We start from the raw sequence: 22,665 nt of genomic DNA, 5'->3' as shown, positions 1-22,665 counted from the left end.
AAATCTTAATATTGACGAATGAAATCCAAGAAACTGTAATAAAGATTTTCAGACAAATAAAAGTTAAGAGTCCACAAGAAATGTTAAAAGAAGTTCTTTAGCAGGAGGGGTGTTTGGGTAGCTTAGCTGCCTAAGTGTCCAACTACTGATCTCAGCTCAGTCTTGATCTCAGGTTCGTGAGTTCCAGCCCTATGTTGGGCTCCATGCTGTGTGGAGCCTACTTAAAAAAAAAAAGTTCTTGAGGAAAAATAAAAATGAGATGAAAATTATGGTCTACACAAAAACCAAAAAAGCACTGAAAATTTAGTAAGCATGTTGATAAATTTAGAAGACCTATTTGTTATTTTTAAATAAACTTAAAGATAACTGGTTGTTGAAAACAGCAACAGCAAAATAATAGTAATGTATTTTGAAGATTACAAAATGCAAAGAAGTAAATAGTATAACCACAATAGCTGAAGGATTAAAGGGGGAAAGAAAAGAATACTATTGTAAAATTATTACATTATAAGTCAAGTGGCATAATATTATTTGAATACAGACTACAGTAAGTTAAATATGTAAAGACAAACACTAAATTTTGTAATTTTAAATAAAACTAACATTTTATAATGTTAAAGAGATAGAGCTAATGATCCAATTATGGAGATAAAATGAAATACTAAAATATACTCACTCTAATAGAGGCAGGCAAAAAGGGATAAAAAATGGATGGGACAAAAAGACAAGAAATAGTAAGATACAGATTTAAAATCAACAATATTGATAATCATAGGAAGTGTAAATGGTATTAGTAATTCAATTAAAAAGGCTGAAATTGCCATAATTGATTTTTTTAAAAGATGTAATTTATTTTGCTTACAAGAAACCCACTTTGACAGAGATAGCTTAAAAAGGAAAAGAATGAAAAGATGTATCATGTACTCAATCAAAAGAAAGCTGAAGCAGCTAAGTTATTGTACAAAGCAGTCATCAGAACAAGAACCATTACCAGAGATACAGATGGATATTTCATAATAACAAAGGGGTCAATTCATTAAGAAGACATAATAATGTACAAGGTGTATATGCTGATTAAAATGTTAAGCACCCAGAACAGAAAGTGACGGACCTGAAAAAAGAAAGAGACAAATCTACAATTATAGTTGGACATTTCCATATTCCTTAGTAACTAACAGAACAAGTAGACTGAAAATCAGCAAGGATACATAAGACTTGAACTATATTTTCAACCAACTTGTCCTAGTTGACATTTATAGAACACCCCACACAACTTTAGCAGGATATACGCTATTTTCAAGAGCACATGGGATATTTTACCAAGACAGACTATATTCTGAGGCCATGTAAAAAGGCTCATTAAACATAAAAAAATTAAAATCATACATAGCATGTTTTCTAAACACAACAGATTTAAACTAGAAATGAATAATAAAAAACATCTGGAATATCCTCAAACATTTGGAATTTAAACAATATACTCTGAAATAATCCATGGTTCAAAGAAGAAATCACATGAAAAATGAGAATACACCATATCACAATTGGTAGGACCCAGCTAGAGCGGTGCTTAGAGATAAATACGTAGAGTTAAGATGCTTATTTACAAAAAGAGCAAAGTCTAAAATTGGTTACCTAAGTTTTTATGTAAAGAAATTTTAAGAAGACGAGCATATTAAACCAAAAGTAGACAGAAGCAAGAAAATAATAATAATAAAATAGAAAAATTGTCAAACAACAGAGATTATCAATCACTACAAAACCTGGCTCTCTGGAAATACAAGTAAAACTGATTAGATCTGATCAAATTCTACAGAGATTAGAAGGATCAAAGGAAATAGTATGAACAACTTTATGGCACTAAATTCAACAATTTAGATAAAGTGTACAAATTCCTAGAAAGATAGAACTACCAAGGCTCACTCAAGAAGAGATCATCTGAACAGACCTACATCTATTGAAGTTAATTTAATTCATACTTGAAAATTCTTTTTTTTTTTTTTAAGATTTTATCTATTTATTTGACAGAGAGAGACACAGCAAGAGAGGGAACATAAGTATGGGGAGTGGGAGAGGGAGAAGCAGGCTTCCCGCTGAGCAGGGAGCCCGATGCGGGGCTCGATCCCAGGACCCTGGGATTATGACCTGAGCCGAAGGCAGATGCTTAACAACTGAGACACCCAGATGCCCCATACTTGAAAATTCTTGCACAAAGAGAACTTTAAGCCTAGGTGGCTTTACTGCTGAATCCTTTCAAATACTTAAGGAAGAAATAAGCAGGTGAGCTGTACAAAAAAAAAATTTTTTTAAGATTTTATTTACTTATTTGACAGAGAGAGAGAGCACAAGCAGGAGGAGTGGCAGGCAGAGGGAAAGGGAGAAACAGACTCCCCGCTGAGCATGGAGCCTGGCCCAGCATAGGGCTCAATCCCAGGACTCTGAGATCATGACCTGAGCCGAAGGCAGATGCTTTACCGCCTGAGCCACCCAGGCGCCCCTGTACAAAAATTCTTGCAGAAAAAGAGAACAGGGGACACTAGCCTACCCATTTTATTTGGCTAGCATTACCCTTACCCCAAAGCTAGAAAATACATTACAAGAAAAAAAACAACACAATAATATACTTTTTGAATAGGCACACAAAAATTCTTAGCAAGGCAACTTTAGCAATACATAAAAAATTAATACATCATGACCAAGTGAGGTTAATCTGAGGAATTTAAATTTGCTTCAACATTCAAACATCAATCAGTATAATGCATTATATTAACATGTTGACTAAGAAAGAGAAAACACATGATCATATTATAATGTGAAAAAAGCAAGTGACAAAATTCAACACTCAGTCATTTCAAAACCCTCAATAAACCAGGAATATAAGGGAGCTTCCCCAACTTGATAAAGAGCCTGTACAAAAATATATATATATAGCTAGGGACTCTTGGGTGGCTATGTAACAAGAGTAAGATCACACTCTATGTGTTGTTCTGCATCTTGCTTTTTTTTTTCATTAAAATTATTTTGTGGATATATCTCTAAGTCAGTATACATTGATTTACCCTATTATTTTTGGTAAGTCCACAAGTTTGCTGTATCTTAGAGTATGTAAATTAGAGAATTTAAGCCTACAAAAAGCTTAGCATCTTTATTATTTCTTCCTCACTTTATCTGTCTAGAAGAAATTACAATAGCCCAAAATATTTTATACTGAAATTAAAGTAGATTTCATTGTCTTATTTAAGGATATCTGATCCAAACAAAACAACTAGAATGAAATATATAACAAGAAATTTATATACTGAACTTTTTAATTCAGAACATTTCAAACCACATTATTTTTTAAAATGTACTACATTTCCACCCTCATTACAGTGTGGTATAAGACATCCCTAGAAACCTCTTCTCCTGGAAGATAAATCAGAGAAAGAATATCATGATATAAGCTGAAAAATGGGGCCAAACCTATAAATCCCTTAATACTGTTCATAAAATCTTTGACTCCATATTTAGTAGATTCAGTAATTTTTCAAAGGAAAAAGCAAATCGACTTTATGGGGCTTATTTTGTAATTGCCTAAAAAGTATTTTCCTAGAAGGAAAAATAAAACCTTTATTTTTGAAGTATCCTAGACCACGCAGCCATACAGAATTAATTTCTTTTAGGTAGTTAATTATTAAAATGAAAAGCAAAAATTTTACAAATATCTTGTAGAAATAATCAACTTGAACCTAGGAACATACACAAGCGCTCTCTAAAAAAAAGCAAGCCTCAGACCTTCAAACTACGCAAGACATTCTACATTGTCAAAGTGCTAACGTAAGCAACTAACGTCTGAATAGTTTTCCACTGTCTTGATTATATAGATGTGTTGTTCATTCCTTCAGTTCAAGCACAAACTATTTCTTTAAATGTTCAGCATCTTCAAATCACATGTAAGGATTTTATAGAATAAAGCTAAATCTTTCTTTTTTTTTTCTCAAATTTTTATTTAAATTCCAATTTGTTAACATGCAGTGTAATTAGCTTCAGGTTTAGAATTCAGATCTTTTGAAACTTAAACCTTATACAATCTCTTCAGTGTATGTCTATTAACTAAGGTTATAAATAATGTGAGAAGGTAATGGTAATTCTAGTTGATGAACTCATTTATTCTCCAACTTCTTTAAATAAACTTGCCCTAAAAGATTAAACTGATTATGTAAGTTAGCATATTATTTTTAGTTCACATTAAAATGTGGAAAAATATGCACAGTGGTACAGGCATATAAAGATGGTTCATTTAATTTATATCTGTGGGACCAATTCCTATTACTATACATTTAATAGCACTTTTTTTTGTTAACTTTGCCCATCACCAAATTAGATCCATTTTTAAAATTTAAGTTCTCATTCCTATACTCCGTAGATAATCACACATTACTTATATTTCTACAAAAATGAATGCCAGCCATTACGAACAGCAACTGAAGGACAGGTCTATCTCTACCTGGAATCTGAGAAGCACGGGCTTTTTGGCAACCATTCAACATGGTTTCATTCAGCCAGAATACCTATTCATGTATTAACAAAATTCAAATGCTAAATAAGTGATCAACTCAATAAGCAAGTTGTTACTCAACAAGCAAGTAAGTTACTACCTGTGGGACTCTGCACTTGGAATGAAAAGAACAGAGCATGCTTCTCTGTCTCAATCTTCCTCACCTTATAGGAGATAAATTCATCGTCTCCCTCTTACTTGTCTGACTTCATTCCATCAGTAACAAGTGCTCCCTCCCTAAATATGCCTCAAATCTCCCCTCTGGCCCATTCTGGTCTCAACTTCCAACATATATCACCTGTACTACAATAGCAATCTTCTAAATGGTTTCCTTGCTTTCACTCTGGTCGCCCTATTATTGACATTCTACAAAGCAACTAAAATAATTTCATTTAAAAATATGTCAAATCAAGCAGAGGTCATTACCTCAGAAGTCTGCAAACACTGCCACACTGTTTTCTGGTCTTTAGGAGTTGCTCTAGAGAAGTCTCAGACTCAAGGGTACTTCCTTTAAAAAAATACTTGCTTATTCTGTTTTATTTTGCCGGTGGGATTCCATTTAACTCCTATTTTTATTGAAGTTTTGTGTCTTCCAATCTGCAGCCTGATGCTTTTATCCATTTTAGAAAATCCTTCTATTTTATCTCTAAGACTCTTCTTCAGTTCCTTTCCACAGCTTCCTTTAGTCTGATTTCACTGTGTATCAGATTCTTTATAATCATTGCCTAATTACTGTTCTCTGACATTATGGTTTGTGGTTTCCTCCATTTTAACTTTTGTCACTGATATTTTTTCAGTTTCATGTATGCTTATATGTATATATCTATTATTTGCTTTCCATTAGGTAAAGTTTCAAATCCTTCTTCAGTTTCTTTTTTGAGTACTACCAACCCACTTTTTATCTCTGGTTGTCTTTACTGAATTCTTATAACTCTCCTTTGAGCACGTTTTAAGAGAAGAAACAAACTGCTTTTCCTTTCCTGAAGCTAAGAAGTGTATAAATCTTGTGTTTATTTGGGTAATTCTTCCTTGAAGCATGTTCACTTGCCTCTTTCAAATGTTTTTGTCTTTTTTTCAGTTGTTACATATAGACGTTTTTCCTTTATTACTCATCTTTAAATGGGGCCATTTCCTACTGAAGCAAAACTGGAGAGAGCCCAAGAAGAAACAAGTTGGTTTGAAAGAAATTTCTATATGAAATACTTGCTGGTACCTGCTCACCAAATTCTCTCCCACTTTTTCTTTTTTTGCCTTTGTATTAATTTTCAACTTTCAGGTGGGGGTATGACCATCTACTCTGCCTTTTCAGATACACACTCTCTGAGATGTTCACCAGTGGTTTCAACTTCCCCTGAGGATCTGTAGTAGACCTCTCTCACTCAGGGGCCTCTCCAAAAGGAGATCCACAGCCTATGAAGAGCCTTTCAGAATGCTGAGACTCAGAGTAAATACTCAGAAGACTCTCCCTGTCCCAAAGACTTCCCAACAGTTTCAAGTGTTCATCACTGCTTTCAACTGGGGGGAGCAGAATTTTATTTTAGAAGATCTTGTTTTCTATTATTTATTGTTAGTTTTTCTTCAGTTAGAAGAAGGAGCATATTCTATCTTTAAGTAAGAGTTGTGATGAGCACTGGGTGCTGTATGAAAGTACCGAATCACACCTGAAACTAATATTACACTGTATCCTAACTGGAATTTAAATAAAAACTTAAAAAAAAAGGAAATGTATGGGAATGGGCTTGTTCTTAACTCAATGAAACTACACTGTATAATTCATCTTTCAAGTACCATCTTCTATCATTAAGATCTAAGCATTTGCAAACATATGTGTAGAAGCATATGGGAATAGCTGTAATGTGTATCTCACTGAAACCACATTGCATATAAACTGTTGTTCAAATCACATCTTCCTTCATTAAGATGTATGTTTGTGAAGTGTAGAAGTATATAGGAATAGCCCTGTGCTTACTTCATTGAAGTTTCACCATGTATAATGTGTCTTTCAAGTAACATCTTCTTTCATTATGATATAATACACAACACACACATATATCACCCATACATTATTTAAAAAAAAAGAGGGAGTTTCTACAATTAATTATGATTTAAGTAAATTTTCTGGATTGTATGGGAATGGCTTGTTTTCACACAGTACAAACGGAAGTTAAACTTTATAATGATCTGGTTAACTAGAAAAATGTAGACAGCCCAGATAAATATGTCTTTAATAATTTATACTAATCAAATGAACCAAATCTCCTTTCCTTTTGGGGCTGTATAGAAGGCCCGGAAATAACTTTCTACTGAGGGCATCTTCCTTCCAATCTATGACCGAGGGACGAGCCATGCCTGTGTGGGTTCAGGGGAGGTACAGCTTCTCTACACTTCTCATGCACAACCTGAGTAAATGAATTAGATATTTCTGAACACTGTAATCATTTGAAAAAAACACACAGCACCATTGGTTTGGCAGGGACTGATTTAGGGTCTGTACTGTTGTTTCTTTATTCAAGTCCTTGTCCTGTGTCCTAGCTAGGTCCTGACTCTTGTCATGTAGGTCTGATGTCTTGTGCCTCTCAATTGGCATGGAATAGAACAGAGGCTCAACGTCAGCCCATTACTATTGTCCAGGACAAAGCAAAAGACACAATTTAATGAGCAAATTGCTTCTGCCATCTTTTCAGTTTGGGAAATGGTTGGAATAGTTTGAAAGACGAATTCTTAAAAATCAAATAACAAATTAGTAACTACAAATTTTAATATATTTTAAAAAAATTTTAGATGACCCTATTCTTTTGAAAATCTAAAAGACTTAAAGTCAAGTGCTAATATTAAATAAAATATCCTTTCAACTAGAGTAGGTTCATGAAGACTGTACAGATTAAAAGAGAGTAAGAAACTTTAAGAAAATAATACAACAGATGCATATGGCAGTTTGTGACATATTTAAAGTTTGTATATATTCTTCAAAAAGGGCTTAATGCCACTTTTTAAACCTTTAATTCACTCATTTTATGACAGCTTAAATTTTAAGGCCTGTATTATTTAACTCTGGATATTGAAGAAAATAGAAGAAAGTGCAAAACTAAATGTGAGTTAGTCTTGGGCAGAAGGGTTAGAACAGAAATGGCTCTCAACACGCAAGAAGCCATGAATCATTACAACCAAGCAGCCAGCACCCTAAGAATGTGCACCGCCCTGACAATGTTCACTTCAGTCCTAAAAGACATCATGGCAACAGTTAAATATAAAAGATACACTCTTCTCTTCACAGCGTAATTTGTTTTAAGTATCATCTTAATTTTCATTTAAGTATCAACTTAAGTATCATCATAAAAACAGATTCATGACCTAATGGATCTCACACTCTAGCTGGAGGAAAGTAAAAGCAATAAAGACAATAAATAATCAAGCATATCAGAAAGTGATACATGCTTTAGAATAAACAAAAAGTATTACCCTAGTAAATCTACTCAGTATTAATCTAGTAGATCTACACAGTATTTTCTCTTAAATAGGAGTTGATATAAATTTTATGGAAATCTACATATGAACAGTTACTCTGTTTAATACGAGATCATATTTCATGTCCTCTGAAGCCACAAATAAGGTAATTCACTAATTGCATCAACTACAGAATAACATTATGTTTAGAACTTCAGAAATGTCCTTTCTTGGCTAATATAAACCACATTTTAGAACCAATATAAAGCTATTTGCAATCATCTTCTTTGCATCTGAAATTTATTTTTAACTCAAAAATTTTCAATTATACAATCAAAAAGATCACTATTATTGTAAAAAGTATGACATGTACGTATCATGTTTTATCATGTTATTTTTTTCATGCCATGTATCTTCTAAATCAATTTGGCAGAGTATTTGGGAAACAGTCTAGGAATTTAAAGGGAAAATGAAATCACATTACGATGCAGTCTTAAAATAGCCTGAACTGTGGATTAGTATTTAATTGAGAGGCTTCTGACTATGCCATGATTTTGAAATAAAGCAGAACTTTTTAAACTTGCTTTTCCAGATATTTTAACCATGTGGCAAGTTTCATTTTGTTCCTGTCGCTGTATTTATCCATTATATTTTTAGGCAAATGGAACTGAAAACTTATCTTCACTGCATAAACAAAATCAAATAAATAAGCCTTCAGACATTACTAAATCCTGAAGGGCATTAGGGAAATTTGAGATCAGATCCTACATTTCGTAAGTGTGTTGAGAAAAACTAGGCCTCTCTGACGAAATATAAAGATAAAGAGAAAAAAGCTTAAATGCAAATGTAGACGATGAGGATTCAGTAATTGGGGATGTTTTGGTTGAAGTTAAAAGAGTTTTTCTGAACTGGACTATTTTTACGAAATAGTGGTTTTTGGAAGTATGTTAATCCCATTTATTAATTCAAAAGATAGTTACTGAGTATCTACCACATGTTAGGCACTCTTCCAGATGCCTCAGAGACATTAATGAATAAAAAAGATTTATGACCTAATGGATCTTACATTTTCACTGGGGGGGAAAGTAAAAGCAATAAAGACAATAAATGAGCAAGTATATCAGAAAGGGATACGTGCTATAGAATAAACAGGAAGTACTACCTTAGTAAATCCAGTCATTATTAGTCTAGATCTACACAGTATTTTCTCTTTAATAGGAATCTATATAAATTATATAAATTTTACTGTATTCTATTTCTAATCTAGGAAAGCTACGAAGTATGGTGAATACTATATAATATATGGTATATCTTCTATAAAAAATTACTTTATCAGAAACTATAAAATCAGACTGGTAGTTGTATCAAAGATAGAGGATTTTATTACCCATAGAAAACAGCAGATAATTATTATTATTTTTAAAGATTTTTTTTTTTTACTTGAGAGAGAGAGAGAGTGCACAAGAACAGGGTGAGGGGCAAAGGGAGAAGCAGACTCCTCACCAAGCAGGGAGCCCAATGTGGGGCTCAATCCCAGGACTCTGGGATCATGACCTGAGCCGAAGGCAGACGCTTAACTGACTGAGTCACCCAGGCGCCCCGAAAACAGCAGACTAAAAATGACATTTACATGGTTTCCATATTAGGTCTGACCTGTGACAGATAATAAGCCAAGAGACAAAACACAAAACCATTCTAAGTCCACAGCTGACATGTAGGTTCATCCCTTGGGCATCCCTATAGTTCTTATTGGAAGAGTTTGGATAGAGCCCAGTTTTTAACATTAACTTTTACAAAACTACAAAACTAACAAAAATCTGTAGAGGCCACTGTCAGAGATACATTTACCAAATTATGCAGAGCACCTAAATGATTATTCTTCAGTGAATTGAAGCTACATGCAGGCTTCCCAAATTATAACTCTCTTTTGGGTTTTAGGACACTGGACTGGCTTTCCGCAATAAGCCATTTACAGGGGTTGGGTAGATGACATCTGTTTCTGTGATACTGGTCACTAACATCAATTTGAAAGACCTCAGGAATCTAACTTCATATATGATTTCATGATAACAAATAAACCCAACTCGTCATGTCTCAAATATGAATATCATTTCTCTGAATAATACAAAAGTCATTTTCCATTTTCCTGTGATCCTACTGCCATAAGAGAACTCATTATAGAGCTATTTCCAAACTCTAAAAATGGGTTTAATATACTTGATACGTATATCGTGATATGATATCAGAGAAGTAGCCAAAAAAGGGTAAGAACTGTGGTGGCTGAAAATTAATTAAAATAATTATCCAGTAAAAATGTAACCATTTTTTTTGACGACTTGGGTCGGTATCTACTACTGCAGCATCCTCAGGGATCCCCAGGCTAGCCCTGATACATAAAATATACACCAGGATGTGGTTGGGAAGATTGCTTGGAGACCAGACTGTAACTAACTGGATATAAACTCTTCAGTAACTGCATTTAAGGACAGAGTTTACACTTGGCCTCTACAGACACTATTAATAAAAATGGCGGGCAGTGTTAACCTGAGCCTAGATTCCCATATCTTGAATGAGAATACAAGAAAGAGAAAAACATTTTCCTGGGTATTTTCATGTGTATAGTTTGAGGGGTTGTGGTAAGGAGAGTGTAGTGCCTCCTGGATGAAGATCTGGGAGTGGTTTGTCCTCTGATTATATGAGCTAATTTAATTTAAAAAATTTTTTTTAATTTTCCCCAGTTTTTCATAGTATCTCCTCTCTTCTCCATTTATGTCAAGACCTAAAAAATGATTATTCATTAGGTGGCTAATAATCAGGTCATCTCTAGTCAGGCTTGCTAATGAGGCCCCTCTTGGAAATGGCAGGAGTTTGGATGGTAGGAGGTATTAGGGGTGGATCCTCCGAGCGCAGTGAAGGAGACCCACACGTGGTGAGCTTGCGCACGCAGGCAGACGGCGAACTCACCTTGGCAAGCTCCAGTGCGGATGTTGGGGATAAAGCCCCGTCGGCAGGGCTGAGGCTGGGCCGGACACATCTCACAGGGGTGGCCCCAGGCCCGTCCAATGGTGGCACAGCACAGAGTCTTAGTGCAGACAATGCCCGTCAGCTGCCCTTGGCACATTTGGTTGTTGACCTGAGTGAAACAAGGGCCTGTCCTGTAATCTGGAATGTGAAAGAAGACGGAAAGACAGGTTTTATGACCATACACCAATCTTACACCAGTAGCCCCAAACACATAAAACAGAGGCAATTTCTTCTGACTCAAGTGTCTAAAGACAAAAGGCTGGCAAGTTTCATTTCGAAAATTCCTCATTTTTCAATCATGAGGACTGCTTTAGGAGACTTCAATGTATTTTACACCAGACACTGTAAACGGGTGGCTCAAGGGCTGTGTCTGGGACACAGATGTGTTTTCTTGGCCTGAATAATGTTCTGAAAGAATTTAAATTAGTAGCCAACATTTTTAAATTGGGAAATTTCACATGAAATTTCTATTTCTGGCTTTTCTTGAAAAGTTGGAAGATTTGGCCATGCTAGGCCTGCCATTCTACATGGCAGTGGGGAGAGAAGTGTGTCCTTCTCTCTGACACCAAGCCGGCAGTCTCATGTCACTGCCATCCCTCACCTGCATACCGTCAGCACCTGCTTGCAGGACTCTCTATTTACCTAGCAAAGATTTTCTTTCCCAACCGGTGGACATGAGATCGGAATCAGAAGAGAACCAATAATGATATACCCTTCCATATCACAAATATATCTGAGCAGTCTAGTATGTCTATAAACACTAAGTTCTAACAATTTGATTTTTGTTTCTGTGTCAGTCTCTTTAGTTCCCTGTGTAGTTCATCCAGGAAGACTGTACCAATAAGAGCCCCTGTCATGGATTCTTTCTAGGTAAGTTACTATTATTTAATCTCTATACTCTAAAAGACTGTACCATTTTCCAGCTCAGAGAAGCATCAGCAAATGCTAAATAGGCAGACTTCTGTGGATATTAAGGATGATCTATTGGGACTGTTGCATCTCAAACTGTGGTCCATGGACCAGTGATATATGCATCACCTGGGAGGTGGTTAGACATGCAGACTCAGGCTCCACCCTAGACTCACTGACCTAGAACTGCATTTCAACAAAATATTCAGGAGATTCATACACACCTTCAAGATTAAGAAGGGCTGATCTAGACTCCAGGTAACTTAAAAGCTAGGCATTCTGACTCTAGCCCTCTTTCTCCTATAATTTACTTCAGTGAACCTTTTAGATGATCAGTATTTAACTCTTTTAAGCAGAACTGAATCATTAACAAAACAGTTTTTGAGTGTTGTTGTTGCTGTTTTGAGAGACACTGGAAATCAGAGAAAGGTCAGTTTCACGAAGACTGACTAATGAAACAACTCACATTTGTTTTAAAATTACAACAGAAATATGTGAAAAGGGCTTTTCCCCCCCTTTCACAGAGACTGTATGAATACAGTTCATTAAGTCTTGGGACTGTAAGATGATAGTCAGGATTTCCTGATAAGCCCTCATGCAAATGACATAATTCCATTTGAAGGGGAAAACCAGAACAAGTTTATTTCAGATTTCCAAGAACAAAACAATCTCACATTCAAAGAAAGCAGAGTCAATAATGTTGGTAAGATTTTTATGAAATATGTACTGGAAAAAAGCAAACTTGGATAGGATTTAACATTCAAAATGCTAAGCTAGAAGAACTTTGATATAATCTAAATGCTATCATGTAACAAAAACACAACTTAAAACCACATAAAACTTGTATTTTTTTAAAAACAAAGAATAAGGCTTTCTCATATAGAGCAAAAGAATATTTTTAAAGTTTAACACACACAAAAAAACCTAAAATAGGTAACGTTTTTTGCAAGCTGGTTTAACACTCTGTTACTCTGCAGCTGAACTTCAACAAAAATAGCTCATTTTAATCCCTTACATAAGAACAACAGATGTGTTGGCTGCAAATCACGTTTTTGAAAAAGACAATCTTTGCAGTATATGTGTAGATATGTCAACCTTATAAACAAGCATGCTTCCCACACCACAAACTGCCAGGTTGTAAATTTTTTAAACCTATCTATTATCCTTCACACAACCATTATTTTGCTGTTTTAAACAAGTATCAGACTCACAAATTAAATCAAGTTCTGAACAAGTGGGAAAAGTATTTTTCACAAAAAAATATAAACCATTTATCCTTCTGTAATTCTTGCGTACGTAGCTGTGTTCACATTCTGCACACTTTCAGGATTCCCAGAGAGAAGCCTCCATACCCTCCCTCATAATCCCATCCTTAAGTAAACCAAATTGTCTGGAAATTTGTTCCTTCGGCTAACTACACCGCCTTCTTAAAATTATGTCCTCTCAGTCTGCTCTCTTTGGGGAAGGAGAATATCTGGACGAGGATAGCTGTTTGTCCTCTGAAGTGACCTTTCAGGTTGAAGGCTCTAATTAAGCCAACCCCAGACTTCTCTTCCTGGGAAAAGAGTTTACCTGTCCTTATTTCTTTTGCCTACACAGTATCTGCCTCCTTACAAACTGTGCTGAATCTGTTTTCTTTTCTCATTATACTTGGCTTTCTGGTAGGCAACTGATTAGTTTAAAATGTAAAATTACGGCATTACCTACTTATTCAAGAATTACTATCTTGCAAAATACGAACAAATCAGTGAAAGGGGATGTAAATATCTTGATCAGATTAAAACATCCTGTCCCAAACTTGGCTAGTATTTTAATTATGGTCAAAGAGCCCTAAAAGGATTTCATGTTACTGACCATGCATTCTTGTCATCAGGATTTCAGCGTGAGTAAAATATTATTGTATACCACACTACCCATTTGAAGTCAAGGACATCCTCAGAGCTTATTAGCAAAATATAAAAGGAAAGAACTGCTTATCACTTGGGTATGCTGGAGCCAGTAGGTTGGAAACAGGTATTTTCCTCATTACTATATGACCAAAAAATGTTAAAAATTAACCTGTGAAACACAAATACTTTTATTTTGATTTTCTAATATCGAAGTACAATATAGCATCTTTTTTTAAATTAGTTTCAGAGGTAGAGTTTAGTGATTCATTAGTTGCATATAACACCTAGTGTTCATTACATCACGTGCCCTCCTTAATGCCCATCACCCAGTTACCCCATCCCCCACCCACCTCCCCTCCAGCAGCCCTCAGTTTGTTTCCTAGAGCTAAGTCTCTTATGGTTTTGCCTCCCTCTCTGATTTAGTCTTATTTTATTTTTCCCTCCCTTTCCCTATGATCCTCCGTTTTGTTTCATAAATTCCACATATGAGTGAAATCACATGGTAATTGTCTTTCCTTGACTGATTTATTTCACTTAGCATAATACCCTCCAGTTCCATCCATGTCCTTGCAAATGCTAAGTCAGAATGGCTAAAATTAACAAGTCAAGAAATAACAGATGTTGGCGAGGATGTGGAGAAATGGGAACCCTCTTACACTGCTGGTGGGAATGCAAGCTGATGCAGCCACTCTGGAAAATAGTAAGGAGGTTCCTCAAAAAGTTGAAAATAGAGCTTATGACCCAGCAACTGCAGTACTAGGAACTTACCTAAAGGATACAAACATAGTGATGCAATATAACATCTTAACTTGTTTTGTACAGTTCCACTTTTATTCCCATTAAGCAGCTGGTGCAATGAGAAAACTCATCAAGAACTGGCGGCTTGCTGCCTTTTTTTTTCAAACAACTTCATTATGGTGTCATGAATATAACGTATATTCACCTGTCTTAAATGTACATGTAAATTTATTGAATTGTGCAGCCATCACCACAATCTAATTTTAGAATATTTGCATCAACCCCAAAGATTCCTTGTGCCAATTTCCAGCCTCAGTCAACCACTACTCTTTCTGTCACTATCGGTTTGGCTTTTCTGGACAATGCACACAAATGGAATCATATAATATGTGGTCTTTTCTGCCTGGCTTCTTTGACCTAGCATGATGTTCTTGAGGAACATCCATGCCATAGTATGGGTGAGTATTTCAATCCCTTTTACTGCTGACTAGCATTCCACTGTATGGATACACCACATCTGCTAACCAATTAGTGGCCATCTGCTGGGTTGTATGGTGAGTTTCTGTTTAACTTCTTCAGAAACCACCAAATGGTTTTTCCAATGTAGCTTCACCATTTTACATTCTTATCAGTAATGAATGAGGGTTCCAATTCCTCTGCATCCTTGCTAATATTTTCTTTTTTTATTATAGCCTATGTTACCATTCTACTTTAAATAAATATAATTGAATATATTTGGAAATTTTGATATAATTTCACAAGTCCTCTTAAGATGCTAAACAGTGCTAGATAACCAAACTGAGCATTATTGTTGTACAAACAACCTGGTAACCTCTGAAGAGGTTTTCAGAAGGTAATAACAGAAACAGGTCTGGTGGAGGATGTGGAACTGAAGGAGAGGAATTTTTTGTTGTTGTCATTTACTTATTTATTTTTTGCTTATTTTTTAATTTTATATGTTTTGCTTTGTTTTATGGAAGACACACACACTTCTAAAAGCCGATGGGAATGACCCAGTTGAAAGGGAGGGCTTATAAGTACCAAAAAGAGTAATAATTTCTAGTATAAGATCCCTTAGGAGTCAGCCTGAGTGTGAAACCAGAATGTGTGAAGGAGTTATCCTTCGAAAGGAGAAGAAAAGCACTCTGTTGTAGCCTGAGAAAGAAGAGTATTTATAGAGTAGATGGACAGTGAGCAGTGTCCTCTCCCACACCTTCTATTTTCTTTGTGAAACAGGAGGGGGGGGGTCAGCTGTGGAATCAGATATTTGGGGCTGAGATGGCACTGCAGATCCCAGGCGAGGGAGCTGACATGAGAACCCAGTGGACTCCCAGGTGACATTCAGGGCTCTGTACGGCAGATGACCAGGATGGACTGGTAGTGGGACCAATCCGCCTGCCTGAGGACTTTTCCCAGCATCCCTTAGGCAGCTGAGAGGCTCACTCAGAGGTTGGGTACATTAGGGTTAGGGTTTTATCTCTCAGATGTGGAAAAAAAAATCAGAATGGCAAGGGAGTTCAGAGGATTGTTACACAGCTTTTAAATTACAGACTATGGAATCTACGCTGGAGGAAAAGGAAATGAGAAAAAGGAGGACTGATAAATTAAGAAGTGGGAGAAAGCAGTAAGATCAACGGACTAGGCGTCTCCAGGGGGCTTCACACGAGAAGGGAAAAGAGTCACAGGGACAGCAATACATCAACCGCCTGTGTGGCTGCAGTATTCTTCATTTAACTGCCAGCAGAATGGAGCAGACGACACACTGCATAACTTAGGGAAGATTGCCACACATGCTGTAATGTAAATGTCATCCTCTGGAGCTGTGCAGTGGATGGCCCTCTTAGAGACCATGGACTATGGCTAGTCCAACCATGCCATGAGATGTCCAGAATCCATTGAATTCCATCCATTCCCACGTTAGTATACAAAGGCAAGTCTTTGTCTTGCCTGGGACTTGCCTGGTCCTAGAAAGGACAGGCAAATAGGTGGAATTTCCCACCAAGGTGCACAGCATTTGAAGTTAGGCAAGAAGGCATTTTCATTCTCAGGAACCAAAGCAATGCAACATGTAGTCAAGTGATCACGCTGTGTGGGAGCTGCAGGTATAAGTGAGGGTCACGAAGAAGTGTAGACTGTACAGAGCTGGTCTAATGATCCTGGCTATGGGACTGTCTCCTTGCAGTAATGGAGGTTTTTTTGTTTTTAAAGATTTTATTTATTTATTTGATAGAGACAGAGCGTACAAGCAGAGGGAGCAGCAGAGGGAGAGGGAGAAGCAGGCCCCCAGCTGAGCAGGGAGCCCGATTCGGGACTCGATCCCTGGACCCTGGGATCATGACCCAAGCGGAAGGCAGACGCCTAACCAAGTTTTTGGTTTTTGACAGAGCAATTATAAATAACATTTTTTAGTGCATCCTATCATGGTTTTAATTGAGAACGTAGTTGGTGTGCCAGCTACAGTCTTTGATCACAGATATAACTGGAGCATGCAGAGAAGCCAACCCCCAAACTTATATGGGATGATACAAGCATTTCCTTAGTTTCAATATGATCTGCCCTGAATGTCTGCAGATCCAGACTTCACGCTGACCAAACATTCAGAGTGCAATAAACTCAAATGGCTGAGACAGTAATTGTCTTCCTTGATGGAAAAGCATATGTCAACCTCAGAAAATTTTAGAATTAAGTACAGAAATGTTTAAGGGAATCAGAGCCATTATATTAACATTGTTGCTTTAAGAAATCTGTGCAAAAATTATGTATCTGTAACATTTAACAGCTTTTGCCCCATTCTATCAGACTGCCTTATAACCACAATTTAAAATAAATAGTTAAGTGACCTATTCAGAATGATTTTTTTTTTAATTTAAATTCTAGCAGCCAACATATAGTACAGAATGATGGTTTTTTCAACTTAAAATGTGACTATGCTTATATACAGAACTGGACCATTTAAGTGAACTTATACACTTAAAAGTTTATTTATATATTTAGTTTTTAATTTGCTTCAGAAGAGTTATTTGAGTACTTGCAAAGGTTAAGTCACACAAGTGAAGTACTTAAAAATTACATGCATTTAATATAAAAAAGCAGTTTAAAAGATATGGAGGTGTTTCATTAAGTATTAAATTGGAACCAAATATTATTTAAAGGCCTCTTAAAGTGACTACTAAAATCTACTCAATAGATTAGAGAGATCTATAAATTGGATTTAAAAGTTCAAGGAACATGCCCTAAGGAACTGAAAGCAGGGATCAGAAGAAATATCTATACATCCAGGTTCATGCAGCATTATTCAAAGAGCCAAGAGGTGAATGCAACCCAAGTGCCCATTGACAGATGAATGAACAAACAAAACACATACAATAGAATATTATTCAGACCTAAAAAGCTAGGAAATTTGACACATTCTATAGCACAGATGAACCCTGAGGACATTATTCTGAGAGAAATTAGCCATAAAATATTTTATGATTTCACATACATGAGGTATCTAGAGCAATCAAATTTATTGGAACAGAAAGCAGAATGATGTTTTTCAAGGGGTATAGGGAGTTTCTGTTTAATAGGTATGGAGTTTCGGTTCTGCAAGATGAAAAGAACTCAATGGATAGACATTGGTGATGGTTCCATGACAATGTGAAGATACTAATACCACGGAACTGTACTCTGAAAAATGGTCTACAATGGTCAATTCCATGTTATCTGTATTTCCCTGCAATTAAAAATATATCTTTAAAAAGCTCAAGGAATAATCAGGGTTTTGAAAGCTATATTTAAGTAAAGCAAACCAGAATTTTTAAGACCAAAATAAACTTTGAGTCTTTTTCATATACACAGTCACCACTGAAGGGCATCGAGACATACCCCCTTGCAACAGTGACCACTTGCCTTCTGATGGAAATTTACATTGTCACAATTGATTAGAGTGCACACAATTCTGCAAGGGTATTCTTGAACACATTGACTGACTATATACTTGGACTCTCTGTAGGGTAAATTCCTAGCACTAGAAATGCTGGGTCAAGTGTCCAGTTTGAAAAATATTCAAACATTCTCAGAACTGCTCTCTGAAGAGAGGCTGATCCTTACACCTTCTCCATCTGAGTAGAGGCAACTGGTTTAAGTTTTATTCATTTAAAGGGAGAAATGTGGTATCTCATTGCAGCTGAATTATGAACTCATTGCCCCTGTTTTTTGGCACTGAATGGAAGAAAATTAACTCTGTGGCAGGCACTTCATATTATAAAACCCATTCTATAAATTATCTCTTTTTATTCTGAAGTGCTAAGGAAGTATTTTTGCCACTTTTACAAAGGAAAAATTAAAAGTCAGAGATAAAGTTTCACATGGAGAATGAAAGAGCTAGAAAAAAGTGAAATGGAGACTGAACTTGAAGACCGGCCTCCCTCCCAAGCCCTGCACCATTCATGCAGTGTTCATTAAACCCAAGACATAGATCATCACACCCTCAGCTTCTGGTAGCTTTGCCTTCTCGTAACAGACCAAAGCCCTTCACCATTTTAATGAATATTGTCAAAATCCCCCAAGTGCATCCTGCCACCCCCAGGTATGATCTTCCAACTCCCCAAAATTCTGCAAGCCTAATATTGCTTTGCTTTGGTTTCTCCCAAAGATGAATCTCCTAGCCATGTTCAATTAGGGAGAGATTCTGTGTACATTGAGAGAAACATTAAAGACTTTTGCTTCTGCAGATAAATAAGTGAATATTTTAACTACCACAGTAGTACTGCATTGTTTCTCTAACGTAATATCATTATTTAAGATCTCAGTGAAAACATGGACTCAGTAAAGAAGGACTTCTTTCACCATTCTCCAGTCTTTCAAAGCACAAGACTACCACCGACATCAAAGAGCTCTGGAAGAATGAAGAGGCAGGAAAGATAATTAGGCGCTGGCCAATGATGCAAACAAAATTGCTATCTTTGATGTCATGTTTCATAAGGATGAAGGCCATCAAAATTGTGGTCCTCAAATTCATGCCTATGAACTGAAAGCACCCTCTCCCAAGAGCACAACCAATTAACTTACTTCACACATAACAACAAAAAAGCTGAAGATTAAAAACTAAAAAGATTATTTAAGCAGAAGGATACTGTCACTTTTGAAGAAGAAACTTAAAGAGGCAAAAATACTTTGTCATGAGTAATAAGGGGGCCAAAGACATAAATGATTAACACAAAAGATGGATCATATGCAAGTCAAATCCACAAAGTACCAAATTTTAAGATGTCTAAGAAAAACATATAGTACGTTCATTAGGTATGAATAATTTCAGGAGAAAGTGGTATGTGCTCACAAAACATTTATCCATTATCAATAAAGTCAGATACAAAATCAATGGAAACCAATGCTGGGACAGATCTGATTTATCTTGCTGACAGCCTTTATACAGTAATATGGATTCAATGTACTATTTTCTTATTAAAATTTGTGCTTACATCAATTCCTCCTGAGCAATTTAAGCAGCCATGCTCATGTTACTGAGTCAATCAAGTCTAATGAATCACACTCATCCCAGGAAATAAGACACACTACCTGCTTTATGATTCTGTCCTGACAACTTCTAGTGTAACATCTAACTAGAAAGGCTGGGGTTTCTCCTGAGAAAAGAGTGAATGCCATGTGATTCATTAATGGGGTTTTAATTATTGGGAGTTTTAGGGAAATGCTAAAGAGCAAGGAAGACCACTGATCATATGGCCTTCTAAGGGGACATGGGTAGCATCTGTCAATAGGTCCATCTGACTTGCAAACGGGGAGGCCTTGCCTCTGTGACTTGCTGCACGGAGAAGAGCAGGTGGTCAACAGATCTTGATGGCACTGGTGGTCCTGCATGGGTGGTGTTCTACACTCATGAAGTGGGTCATTCCTGGCTCTCTGGTTGGAGGCAAATACATAAGCACTAAGAGAGGCTCAAGAGCAAAGGGATACAACTACGACATTTCAGCAGAAAGGTCACAGTACTAATATTCCAGCTCAGTAAAATAAAAATGAACGTATCTTTCACAACCAACAAGTCTGTAATTGCTGAGAATCCCATGAAGCCTGACCGGTATGGGTACTGGGGGAACTTGTTTCATGGATATATCAACACAAATAAAAGGACTAAAGTCTTTCTTTGGTTCAGGAAAGTAAACCCTTTCAATATTCAGACTCAACAGAAGAAGAAGAAAAACAAATATTCACCGCTTCAAGCTAAATCAGTTGTTTAGAAGATCAAATGGAAGAAGTAGCTTACAACACAGCAAAATTTCTAAAAAATTAGTATCATAAATAAAAGATTAGACCTCAAGGGCAGAGACTAGAAACCAGAATGTGAATGCTATGAATTCCAAAAAAAACCACAAAAAACCACACACACACACACACAAAAAAAAAACAAATAGAGAATAAAGAAACCATAGGAAAAAATTTCCTAAGCTTCAATAAAAAGTAGTTTTCACCTCTGGGTTAAAATGGCTCATGGTGTCACAGACAAGAATAATGAAAAAAAAAAGACATACTCCAAAGAAGAGCCTCATGAAATCTCTGAATCTCTCAACCTTAGATTAAAAGGAAAAACTACCTCTCCATTTCCAGAGAGAAAAAAACAGGCTACCTACAAAGAAGATGAAACAGTCTGGCATTAGTTTTATCCTGTGTGGGATGGAGAGTTAAAATACAGTGAAACAACATCTACAGGTTATTAATTTGTAATTTTTGGGAAAGGATTCTTCAAATAAAAGTCATATGATAAGATAGAACTTAATAACAGCCTGAAATAATGGCAAGAACTGGGAGAGTGTAGGGGGTATTTGTTATAATGAGGACTTGGAAATGGATTATTCCTAAGATCTTCGCTCGGGACTGGGAGATGTAAACATGTAAAATGTTTCACGGTAAGAGGAACGGGTATTCTTTAATTTTGTTACTGTACAAAAGTTTTAAGAGAGCAATAGAGGCTTCAATATAATGGTGAAAGATAGGAAGGTAATCACTAGTTTGATGAAAAACACAGCATTTCTTAAATCAATTAAAGGAAGAAGGTAATGGAAATAGAGGCATAAAAAATAATTGATTAGCACTAAAAATAACAGATTTAAAGAAAACCACAAAGTATAATGACATATACATAAAGTGGTGTGAGTAAACCATATATATTAAAATCACAATAAATATAAATATGCTTAGTTTCTAATCAAATCATTTGTAGATCTGATTAAAATAACAAAATTTGGTTCTATTGTGTCTACAAGAAAACCATCAAAATGAAATGAGAAAGTAGAAAATAGAAGGAAGAAAAATCAGGAAAATCATAAATGAAATAATGTAGAAGTATCAATAATCAATATCAGACAGAGTGGAATTCAAGAACAAAAGGCATTAACTGAGTCAAAAAAGAATATTAGTAAGGTTAAAAATAACAATCCATCAAGAGGATGGACTTATATACTAAAAACTTTAAGTGAAATACCAAGAGCTAAAACTTCTAGAAATACGAGAGCTTAAAGGTATAAAGGAGATCCTTCCAAATTTGACAGAGCAGGTATACATAAATAAGAGGAGCACAATTAAAAAGCTTGCCTTAATAGATGGATTTGTAAATTTGTACCACATAAACACATAATGTAATATTCTTTTGTTTTCATAGAACATTAATTAAAGTGATCAAATATTTAATCCACATTGTTTCACTGACATTCACTAGATTCCTGGAGTCTCTATTGAATATTTTCTCTTCCACAGTGTGAAACTCTGAAACATGCCACAGCTCCTTGCATAGATGGATTTTAGGTAATGTGGCTGGTTACATTCACTAGAAAAGAACAGTATGTGTTCTTTTATTAAAGGGATCGCAACCAACTTTTTAAACTGTAGAATCTGCGACATGAAATTCAGGATCTTAGGGAGAGAAATTTTTAGCAGTTAAAAAATGTCACACCAATGTGGTCTGTTGTAATCTACAGCTGTGCTGTCCAAAACAGGAGCCACTAGCCACATGTGGCTTTCTAAATTTAAAGTTTAAATTTAAATAAAATAAAATAAACATTCAGCTCCTAATCACACTAGCCACATGGCAAGTGCCTGAGAGCCACATGCGGTTAGTGGCTACTGTACTGG

General features: G+C 35.9%; 1 protein-coding gene across 1 annotated transcript in view; it reads right to left on the bottom strand.

Annotated features, from left to right (window-relative positions):
- The window catches only part of FBN2 (fibrillin 2), a 250,342-nt gene that overhangs the window by 172,909 nt on the left and 54,768 nt on the right, over window positions 1-22,665 (bottom strand). The window contains exon 6 of the mRNA XM_078067554.1: window positions 10,946-11,143. Coding sequence (XP_077923680.1) covers window positions 10,946-11,143 — 198 coding nt within the window. The remainder of the gene's footprint in view (window positions 1-10,945; window positions 11,144-22,665) is intronic.

The sequence above is a fragment of the Halichoerus grypus genome, chromosome 2 (genome assembly GCF_964656455.1).
Source record: "Halichoerus grypus chromosome 2, mHalGry1.hap1.1, whole genome shotgun sequence".
Taxonomy (NCBI): Eukaryota; Metazoa; Chordata; class Mammalia; order Carnivora; family Phocidae; genus Halichoerus; species Halichoerus grypus.
The sequence above is the reverse complement of the archived record's forward strand: the minus strand, read 5'-3'. Positions and strand labels throughout refer to the sequence as shown.